Source organism: Corylus avellana, chromosome 6 (genome assembly GCF_965113065.1).
Source record: "Corylus avellana chromosome 6, dhCorAvel1.hap1.2, whole genome shotgun sequence".
NCBI lineage: Eukaryota > Viridiplantae > Streptophyta > Magnoliopsida > Fagales > Betulaceae > Corylus > Corylus avellana.
In genome coordinates, this window is record NC_142495.1 from 24,713,468 (window position 1) to 24,725,012 (window position 11,545).

Sequence of the window (11,545 nt, forward strand, 5' to 3'; positions counted from 1 at the left end):
TCTATGCTTTACAGTTCACATTGGATTATTTCACGAAAGGTGAGAAGTTGGTGGTAGAATTAACGATTAGCCTGTTATAATTGTTGATAAATAAGTGGAAAATTGGGTCTTTCCGGGCTTTTCAATCTGTCTGGTTATTGTGAAGCAAAAAAAAAAAAAAAAAAAAAAAAACACTTTTACAAACCCCCCTTTAAAAGTAATGTCTTTTAAGCTATTAAAAAAATTATATGCATTTTATATGCTAAGGAACATATGTCAATTTGTATCTGCAATCCGCTCTCGATATTTATTGCCACATAAAATAGCTATACATTATACAATGAAGTTTTAGATTGTTTTTCGTTGGGATCCTCCTCATCGAATTTCCTAGAGCTATTAGATATATTGATATGTAAAACATTGGCACTTCAGCTGGTGCATGCGGCTTGCTTTTCTACGACCATGAGGTTTGAGGATCCTCTTTCTGGATAATATCCGGTTAATTGTATTGGATGGGTGTTTTTGTTCCATCAAAAGTGAAAAGACAAAAATACTATCCAATAAGAGGATCGCCAAGGATAATGCTACCAATCATGTACAGTTATAATCGCTTATTTGCTTAGAAGAATAGGCACACTAGCAAAAGAAAACGACTTCACATCTCAGACTTCTAGATTTGAATTATGCTTTTCTTAATATTTGATGATACAAGCAAATATGATCAGCACTGATAAAATAAATAAGGGTTAAATACTAAATTAGTCCTTAGGGTTTCACAACTTTATTTTTTCTCCCCTGGGGTTTCATTTTTATCACAGGAGGTCCCTGTGATTTTGATAAGTGACCAAATTAGTCCATCCGTTAGTTGACCGTTAGTTAACCGTTAAACTGACACGTGGACCAATCAGACGTCGACACGTGGCACATATATTAATTTTTTTTAATTTTTTTTAATTAAAAAAAATGTTTTTTTTAAAAAAAAAAAATTAAAAAAAATATATTAAAAAAAAAAAAAAAAAAAAAGAAAAATCGGAAGAAACTGGGGGTGGCCGAGCCACCCCCTTGGCAATTTGGGGGTGGCTCGGCCACCCCCTTTGGCCATGGGGGTGGCTTTTTTTTTTTTTTTTAGTATATTTTTTTTAATTAAAAAAAATTAATATATGTGCCACGTGTCGACATCTGATTGGTCCACGTGTCAGTCCGTACAGTCAACTAACGGATGAACTAATTTGGTCACTTATCAAAACCACAGGGACCTCCTGTGATAAAAATGAAACCCCAGGGAGAAAAAAATAAAGTTATGAAACCCTAAGGACTAATTTAGTATTTAACCCAATAAATAATGCCTAGGGGTTGAAATCTATAATATTGGATTACTTGCTTTATCAAATAACATTTAAAATAGATAATGCCTCGGGATTGATAAAATAACATTTTAAGTATAAATTTGAAAAGGCAGCAACTTTAACGAAAGAGTGGTTTTATAGATAAAAGGAAAAATGTCTTAGTATTAATATTTTTACTACAATTTTCTTATAAATTAATGTGATATTTTATAATTAGTGAAATGATTAAGGGTATATATTGACAACTAATGCACTAATTAATTAAGTGAAAAGTTTTGTTCAATTATTTATCAATCATGAACTGTCATGTAAGTCTATAAATAACTTTATAATAAAAGTTGAAATAGTACACTAAATGAAATTATGTCTCAAGTAATAAGTACACTTGACAATGAAACATGGCATCAAGCTTGACAAAATACCATATGTAATTATGTCTCAAGTAATAAGTACACTTGACAATGAAACATGGCATCAAGCTTGACAAAATACCATTATATATATATATATATTTGGTGAAAAATTCGGCTAATCCATGATAATATGGAAAGTGATAAATCATGTAGTGAAAATATGAAAAGAATCGGAGTTAACAAATATAACAACTCACTTGTACATTTTGATTGTATGAAGATGATTGTTAAATGCGGTATTGAAGTCCATATTTTTTTTCTTGCACATCAAGTGCTTGTTAAAATACATCAGAGAGTTGTATATGTTAGATTATACATATTTTTCTTATATTGAACATGACAGATTGGTGAACTGTGTATAGCTTATTCGATGCATGTGAATTCAGTATTGGATTTCTAGGACAGTTAATAATACCCAATCCAAAGCCATGGGCTGAAGTTGCCAAAAGTTTCTTTATTAATAATACTTGAGCCTTTTTGGAGGGCCTCATCATAACATGAATTGATATATTTCTTTTTTACAACACATTCACCCATGAATACAAGTAGTTGCATGATATTTTAGTGTGGGTATGGCACAAGGGTGTGGGTTCAAATGAGAATTCTCACATTTAATTAGTGTTAGTCACTTTAGTTAACACTAATGTCTTGATAGGGTTAGATTATACTATGGCTCAATAGAACTTGAGGTAGCACATGTAGTTTCCCATCGTTTAGACTTCTCTCGTCATTGGTTCTTAGCAAGCATGTACTTCTGTTGGTTCTTAGCAAGCATGTACTTCTATGATCATGTTTAGATAGAGTAGCTAGTCTGGTTGTCCCCTCCTAAGTCTTTGAATTAAAAAAAAAAATGATATTTTAAGTCAATTCATCAATACTCCTTGCAACAATAAATGAATATTTTTCCTTTTCTAAATAGAAAATAATATTTTAAAAAATATACATACCATTGCATCAAATAAGATGAATCCCCATGAATGACTGATGACTGTAGTTACATATAAGAAAAAGAATGAATGATGATTGCAGTTCCATATAAAAACAATCCATATTTCAAATATACAAACAATATTAATAACATTAAGCTAAATCAATATAAAAACAACCATGTTCTTTGTGTCAATCTGAAAATTGCTCCGTCAATAAATTTTTAGGTCAAGATCATTCTAACTACATTTTCCCACGATTTTGAATCAAAGATGACCATTAGGCATTAGATTGTGCAGAGAAAGATTCCAACTGCACTCTATGCTCACCCTGTTGGAGGCTGCTCACCTACAAGTTAGGTCCAACTATATAGTCTTCTGATTATTCTCCAACCAAATTTCTACTCATGAAAGATTCCTACATGACATTTTAGCAAATTTAAATTTTACTTTGACATAATAGTAGTAATTAACTAGAAATTAGAAAAAAATAGTTAATTACTAGAATAATACCTTAGTCAAGTTATCTAACAATTGGGATTCTTATCCGACATTACCATGCTCACGCTGAGAATTGATGTCAATAGAGGAATCCTGTATATAACATTAAAAAATTATTAACATAAGCAAAAGTAAATTAATGGACTTATAATTTCTTGTATTATAGAGCAACGTAACATATCTTACTTTACTTGAACATTCAAGTGATTGAACTTGTCCTTCACCAAGAGCATGTTGTTGTAAGTCGCTAATACAACTAGAAGTCGGTGTTGTTTTGGTTTGAGATTTAAAATCTTTTTGTTGTTCTAGTGCACCTTTCAACCTTCTTTTTGGACGTCCAATTGTTGTTTTTGTTTTAATCTCATGTATGACTTGTGAAGCTACATCCTCATTGGACTCATACCTATTAATAGCTTCACCGTGGACCTCTAGTTGACCCTCCACACCACTAGAATAACACATTTTTCTCATTTCCTTCAAATCCTTCAATAATTTTTTAAAATATCTATCAACATATTTGTACATCATTTCATTCTTTGCTGCAAGTGTGGAAATTTCATGAAAGTTGACTTAAATGAGAGTAACACTTTTCGATTAACTCTTGAGAATTAGCATTAATATCAATGCCACGATAGTCTTTGATAGCACCAACCTCTGCATCTTTCTGAGAAAGTGTAATTTGTCTTGTTGATCTTAACATATGTTTCATTGGAGAAGGTGCAAACTCATGATTATGCTGTTCATGAAAGGAAACAACTTCTAACATGCCATCCTTGTTAAGTTGACAATTCATTCGTGCTAAACACCCCCACGTGCTGAAAACATACTTTTTTTTGCCGTTTGTTAACAACTCGTTTACCCTCTTTCGAACAACAAAATGTTCGCCTTTTCACAAGTCCTGAATTTGCTCGCTTCACCAACTGTTTCCTTACACTAAAGCCTATTCGGTGAGCATATGCTTTGTAGAATTCATATGCATTATCATCACAATCAAATTTCATACCAATTTTTGGTATTTCATTAAATCTCATGTTCTGTGTACTCAGAGTGTTTGATTTGCTTTGGCTTCCATGAATAGGTTCTTGTTCATTCGATTCATTGTGCAATACACATCTTTCACCAATATCCACTATCTACAATGAAAACAGTGCATTCAATATTCAGTACAAAATATTTGTTGGGAAAGTATGCTATAGAAATATAAATAAATACAAGTTATGAAGATGTATTTGATTGAAACCATCAATTTGTCCTCTATAAACCTACTTGATTACATTAGAAATGTTCTCAATTCAGTGAGCTTTGATCTCTTGTGTTCTTGTTATCATTTAACCACCACAGCGAAGAGGATCTCCTTGTTTTACACATGCTCAGGCTTCTTGTGCCAGAAGCTAGCTGTCAACCTTTGAAACAACTGAAAATGACTATACTAGTACTGCCGAATTTACTAAGAGAAGAAACTTGAAGCCCTTCATGTCATGGGAACCAGCCCTTGAACATCATGGAAACTATGGGACGAAGGGACTTTTTTTCTCCACTAGGCACTAAATTAACTAAGGACCGAAAGTGTTATAGCTATATTCTTCCAGTCATCCACTCTTTCACTATAAATATGTAACATTTCATTGCTATTATGGAGAAGTTCACGTACCTCTAAATTTGATTCTCTAGCCATCACTCTATAAATTAGATGATTTGAATAACGCCCAATTATGTCACCCTGCAATCAAAAAGCTTGGATCATTTAATTTGTGGATTCAAATGATTATGAGGTGCTTGCAGTGTGCCATGAATAAACTATATTCTTATGCAGAAATGTATGACTTGTTTTACAGAGTTGGGGTTAGTATTGGAGTTATCAGGATCAGACAGGTATAGGTAATTACTTTGTCTTTGCAGAGTTATTCTTTAGCAGAAATGTTGTTCCACTTGGATGAAAATCTACTTCATTGGGCTGGGATTCAATGTTACATCTTTTGTCAAACATTAAACTTGCTATTTTGTGGGTGCCTGGAGATAACAGAAAGATATAATCTGTAGAGTAGCTTGTTTCCACTGATCAACTCAGAGAGATTTACAGAGCTCTGTTTTCTCTGTGTCAGGAATTCAATCGGAAAAGACAATACCAGGCAGAATCAAATCTTGTTCAACATTAAATCTAAACAACCATTATACCCAACATTCAAATTAAAAAAAACTTCAAAGCAATGCTTCCAAATTACAAGTGTTAGAATAATGGTTAAAAGCAATGCATCCAAATCAAACATGTTAGCTACATTCAGAGACAGAGAGATCCCATGCGAAGAAAAGTAATAAAAACTTCAAATAAAGGTGAAGTCATTTTTGTTAAACTCATCCTCGAGGATTTCACACAAATACAATAAAGTCAATTCAAATTTCTGATTTTTTTTTCTTTTTTTTCTTTTCCTACCAACCAAAGAGAGGGCGATACAATAGTACCATAATCGACACAGTAAAGAAAAACCAGGTAAAAAGAAAAGAAAAGAAGCAAACATACACACAAACACGAACCTCTGTGAAATCTGGGTTGGCTATTCAGCAAAACCGCGAGAATCCACAAACCTACCGAGAAATCGTAGCCTTTTAGGCGTTAGAAGTGAGATGGTTAAAAAGAATGTGAGAGACTCTTGGACTCCAATAGTGAGGACTGAAGTCTGAAGAGCTAATTAAAAAACAAGGAGGTTTACAAACGAATTTTATAAAAAAATCTTTTATAAGATAACGTGGCACGATATAATTGGAAATAAGGTAAATCTAACTTTTGAAAAATTTAATTATATTGTGATACATCATGTCGTAAAAATTTTTTTTGTAAAATTTGTTTGTAAGCTTAGCATTTTATATATGTGTGTGTAAAAAAAAAAAAAAAAAAACTTTTATACTGTTATCATACAATTAGAATGATCTAATTCTTTAAAAAATAAGAAAAACTTCACAAAGAACTCGTGAACTACTATGCAATTTGAAAAGATCCTCCCAAATTTCAAAACCTCTCACTTTCACCCTTAAATTTTAAATTTGATGCAACATATCCTTTTGTTAATTTTTGGGCGTTAAAGTGGTAAAATAACCTTTTATACCCCCATGAAAATTTTATAAAATTTCAAATTTGTCCTTAATTTCAAATTGAAAAAAGGGAAATTTTATCTTTTTAGCAATTTCCATTAGGGTTTAATGATAAACATTGACGGAGCGATCAATTGTATCAAATTGAAAATTCAATGGGTGAAATTGAGAATTTTTAAAATTTGGAGGATCTTTTCAAAACATGTAATAATTCAGGAATGCTAAATGAAGTTATTCCAAAAATATATTTATTAATTTAAAAAGTTATTTTATTTTATTTTTTTAACAAATTGAAATCTTTGTCGATAAACTATCAATCAAGTAGGAGCATAGCGCTCTCTATATACAATACCATAGACACAATTTGAAATTTCTTTTTTTCACCTAAACTTTATCTATGACATTTACAATAGCCTCTCTAGCTAGATTACGGGCGACAAAATTCACATTCCTCCTAATATTTTCAATCCTCCACAACCTCAACCGGCACAAACCTTCTTTGATCCCATCAATTAAATGTCCAATCTTGCTCCAATTCTTTTTCACCAATTTGACCGCAGTAACAATTTGTAGAGCGTCGACCTTTAAGATTATATAAAAGAAGCTTATCTCCCTGCATGGATCCTCATCGTATATAGCTACCACAACATGTTCGAAAAAACAATTTCGCGTGGTACTACGCTGTCAAAAGATCTCTCTATATGATCTTGTACAATGATACCAATTCCAATACGTTCATGATCTTTGTCAACGGCAACATATATCCCAATTAACTTTGCACAAACCTAAGCGTCGTGTTCGCCAACGTATTGGTGTTTCTTCATTATCCGTGTTCCGTTCATTCATATCTTTGGCGTTGATCCTTCAGAATTCATCAACAGAATTACAAGCATCGTGATAAACTTGGTTAGGATGAGTGAACTCACCTCCATGCACTATCGTTTTTCTTCGAAATCAAATTTTACATGCCACCATGAGCTCGAGGTCTTATAACAATTTACTAATTAGCATTTTTCAATTAAAAAAAAAAGTGCCTCTCAAGCGTTTACGGCCTTAAGCTCTCGGCCTTTGTAAGGAGACCCTCTGTGTGCGCCAGAGCTCTAAAATTCCGACCCATGTGTGCACCTCTTACTTCCTTCTCCAACACCTTCTCTGCCCATTTTTCCACTCCCAAAAGTTCCCCAGAACCCAACACCCAAATTCCAGGAGCACCCGACAACGACTTCGTTCTTCTAAGCATCGAAACCAGCTGCGACGACACTGCTGCCGCCGTTGTAAGTCGCAGCCGAATTCCGATTCTTTTGTTGTGGCTTTGTAATGGATATTTGATCGTTTGTGATTTTGTGGTGTCCTTAATGGGTTTTGGTTGGTTTTTATGTTTGGTGTTTTTTTTGGGGGGTTTGGTGAGGAGCAGTGGTGAGATTCTTAGCCAAGTTGTCTCTTCTCAGGTATAATATTTGATGTTTATTGGATTTCGTTCATGAGAGTTGTTTTTGTTCGTTGTAGAGAATTGGTTTTATATTTTTGTTTTTGCAGAAATAGTACTGTGCTAGTAGTATCGTCGAGTTTTCTTTTTCGTTACTTCTTAGAATGGCTCAAATTCTGTCTCTAGGTTAGATATGTTATGTTCAATTATCTCTAACGTTGCACTTTTACTTCTGTTTTCTTTGCCTGCTGGGGAACATCAAATTATTGGTTTTGAGTTATGGCCCAAATTGCTTATTGATAAGACGAGTAGGCTACAATAGGTCTGATGGTGTATGCTGAATGACGCAGTTCTAGTAGGGATATCATGTAAGTAAGGCCATGAATTACTTATAAAATTAGGAATGTGGTACATGAACCAAAGGAATCTTCGTAATTCATACGTTAAGGCTGTCAATACAGCGGTCTGGAGAAATATGGACCTAAGGATCTGTGTTTCAAAATTTAGAAGTGGTGGTGATGGATGAATTTAATAAGGGAGATTGATTTATTGTGGCCTTGTGATCTCTCTTTAAATTTTCTTGTTAAAGAAAACTCCAAATTCCTTCTCATTGCAGTCTAGAAGTTACTTTATAGCCTGTACATTGCTAAAACATCCTAACATGAAAAATTAGGCTGAACTAGAAAGCTTCTTTGGTGTTGCTTTACATTAGACTACATGCAGGAAACAGTTTTATGTTAAAATGATTTGCTTCCTTGCACTATGAATTGTATCATGTTTTCTGGTTTGCACGCATGACAAATTTATGTTCTGTTTATGGTGCCTGCACATTATCTAATTTTAAGTCTTTGTTACATCAAGGCAGATCTTCTTGCTCGATATGGAGGTGTTGCCCCTAAAATGGCAGAAGAAGCACACTCACAAGTGATTGATCAGGTGTCTGATCTGCATAACAAACTTCCCTTCTAGTATGCATCTCTTTACATGCCAGATACCAATACCTTGCCGTCCGTGTCACACATAATATTTATTTTGGAAACTCACTGTGTCGGGCACTACATGTGCTGTCAGCTACCTTAAATGTGTTATCATTCTTGTCACTCACGCTTACCGTATTGCTGTAAAGAATATTCTGATTCTTCGAGCTTAGGTTATTAGTATTATCAGCAGTATTAATGTCTAATACTGACATGGGTCTAAATTTGAGCTTATTAATTGCAGGTTGTGCAAGAAGCACTTGATAAAGCTAATGTAAGAGAGACTGGTTTATCAGCAGTTGCTGTTACAATTGGTCCCGGTTTAAGCCTTTGTCTTCGTGGTAATTTGAGTGATATCTCTGTGTGTGTGTTGGCCCCCCTAAAATTATCTCTTACTTATTTTACGCTAAAAGTTGAGTATTGGCCCTGTCCTCCAGTTGTGTGGTGCACAATGTCTGTGTAACAAATGTGAATTTGATTGAAAGGGAAGAACTATATAACAAATACATGTCAGTCCCTGTTATTGAGCTATCTTAAATTAAGTATAGAAGATTGCTCTTGGGCTGTTAAGTCCAGTCAAAGTGATTCCCAGGGGATTCAAGTTGAGTAACAGGTATTGGAAATTATTTTTCTCTAACTCTCTTCGATCTTGCCCTACATTTGGGGTTCAATTAGAAACTCTCAATACCTAATATACTGTATCAGACCAATACAAAAGTTTGGATTGTCCCTTTCTTATTTGATCAATTTATAAGATTAGTATGTAGAATGAATTAGACAATGTGGGATAAGTGAAAATTTATAATAAGAGAAAAAAAAAAAAAAACTTCTAATGACTTATACCATTTGGTAGGTTGTAGGTCCCTGTTTGAAGTAAACGATTGTGTTGGACAGAATTTTACAGTAAGTGCTTTGGGATAATTCTGCAGAGTTTTACGACATTTAGAAATTACTGCAGAATTGTGGATTTTACGTCAGGAATTGAGTTGAATGAGGATTTTTGCCTTCCCTAGTCATTTGGGTGGAAGTTTTGTTGGTTGCTCAGAATTATTTCTTCATGCAATTGCAATGCAGTTGGTGTGCTGAGAGCTCGGGAAACTGCTGGTAGATTTAATCTGCCAATAATTGGCGTACATCACATGGAAGCTCATGCTCTAGTGGCCAGGTAGGAGAGTAACATCTAGAAAACGCAGAATAGATTGCACTCCAAATACAGTAGCATGCACATGGCACAATTTAAAATACAACTTAACTGTATCTATGGTTTTGCTTTTAAAAAATTAAAGAAAACAAATGACGTTCGTGTGCTTTTATATATGTGCACTCAAAATTGTAAGGTAAGTGCTTTATAGGATCTGAATGTGTCTTCACCTTTCTAGGTTAATGGAAAAAAAGCTCCAATTTCCTTTCATGGCCCTGCTTATTTCAGGTTATTTTTTAGATCTTTTTTTTTTTTTTTTTTTTTTTTTTTTTTTTTTTTTTTTCTCTCTAAAGTCCTAATCTTCAAAACCTAAACCACCCAGCCCTCATAAGATTCACAAACAGAAAAGACTCATGGCACTGTTCATGCATACTCTCCAAGGGCACTGTTCATACAGTGTTTGTGCTACATCACATGAACTATATTCATGTTTGATTTTTCTATCTCGTTTGGTTATAATGGCCTTGAGCAATATGATGATTTTTGTGTGCACCTTGTTTTTTAGGAGGACACAATCTACTTATTCTTGCTCAAGATCTTGGCCAGTACATACAACTTGGGACCACAATAGATGATGCAATTGGTGTGGCATATGACAAGACAGCGAAATGGCTTGGTCTTGATTTGAGAAGGAGTGGTGGACCAACTATAGAGGAGCTTGCTCGAGAGGGTGACGCAAAATCAATCAAATACTCTGTAAGTTTTTTTCTAGGACTATTTTCCCTTCATTCTAGTCATTTTTGGCAGAATGTATATCCTAAGTTCTGCACTGCGTTATTTTTTTAGATCCCAATGAAACAACATAAAGATTGCAACTTCTCAAACGTCGGTCTGAAGACTAAAGTGAGGCTGGCAATTAAATCCAGAACCAGAAATATGTACGTTGAATATTTACTTATCAAAAAAATATATATGTACGTTGAATATGTCGAAAGATGCAGATATCATATTGAAACCCAGTCTCCTTTTTTCTGTCTGGTGAATTCTTTTTGATTTACATTCTTCCTCTTGAACTGTAATGAGTATTGTAATTTAGATGGGATAAAAAGGAGATCCGGCAATATTCTACTATTCTTATCTTATATATTCCCACATATTTAAAGTCATTTTTTTTTTATAAGTATTTAAAGTCATTTCATGAACTAATAGGAAATAATATATATGAGAATTTAAAAAGAAATCTTATAGAGGGTAAATTTGACTACCTGCTTTAAAAAAGAAAAAAAAAAAAAAATCACCAGCTTTTCCCAACCACCAAGCTTCACCTACCTAGGGTTGTAAACGAACAAAGTTACCCGTGAGCTCGCTTAGGATCGGCTTGATAAAGCTCGGCTTGTGTCCGACTCGATTATTAAATGAGTCACTCATAAACATGAAACTATACTCGATTATTAAACGATACATACTCGTATAATTAAAACCCGGCTCACTCATTTAAAGTTTGTGAACATACTCGTATAGGGGCTCGACTCGCTTATTAGTACGACTCGTATATATATAACTTATTAAATAGTTTATATATTATAAATAGTATTTATGCTTATATTGTATGTAGCATAAATACTAAATATATATAGTTAAAATATTAATAACGTAGTATATAGTGTATAACTATTTATAGTTAACTAGTGTATTGTGTTTATTCAACTAAGTTAACTAATTAATTAATTGGTTTAGTTATATATATAG

The 11,545-nt window shown here is 33.5% G+C and overlaps 1 protein-coding gene and 1 long non-coding RNA gene across 3 annotated transcripts; one reads left to right on the plus strand and one right to left on the minus strand.

Annotated features, from left to right (window-relative positions):
- Positions 1-4,006: 4,006 nt before the first annotated feature.
- Positions 4,007-5,801, minus strand: LOC132188840 (uncharacterized). 2 transcript variants are annotated; one of them, XR_009440923.1, is made up of 3 exons: positions 5,698-5,801; positions 4,817-4,885; positions 4,007-4,298 (listed from the first exon to the last, which is right to left on the minus strand). It is a non-coding gene; the product is annotated as an uncharacterized LOC132188840 (long non-coding RNA). The 2 variants fall into 2 exon arrangements; XR_009440924.1 differs by lacking the exon at positions 5,698-5,801 and adding an exon at positions 5,052-5,258.
- A 1,424-nt stretch (positions 5,802-7,225) lies between these two features.
- On the plus strand, positions 7,226-11,012 carry LOC132188046 (putative tRNA N6-adenosine threonylcarbamoyltransferase, mitochondrial). Its single transcript, XM_059602460.2, has 10 exons — positions 7,226-7,236; positions 7,349-7,524; positions 7,654-7,700; positions 8,540-8,614; positions 8,900-8,996; positions 9,730-9,820; positions 10,035-10,084; positions 10,362-10,552; positions 10,643-10,734; positions 11,006-11,012. Exons 1-10 carry the CDS (start codon positions 7,226-7,228, stop codon positions 11,010-11,012), a joined length of 837 nt encoding a protein of 278 aa, XP_059458443.2.
- Positions 11,013-11,545: the final 533 nt, after the last annotated feature.

Excerpts from the sequence above, each read along its gene's own strand:
- LOC132188046 (XM_059602460.2), top strand. Across the intron at positions 8,615-8,899 it reads ACTCACAAGTGATTGATCAG|GTTGTGCAAGAAGCACTTGA; the intron begins GTGTCTGATCTG and ends TATTAATTGCAG. Across the intron at positions 9,821-10,034 it reads GCTCATGCTCTAGTGGCCAG|GTTAATGGAAAAAAAGCTCC; the intron begins GTAGGAGAGTAA and ends TCACCTTTCTAG.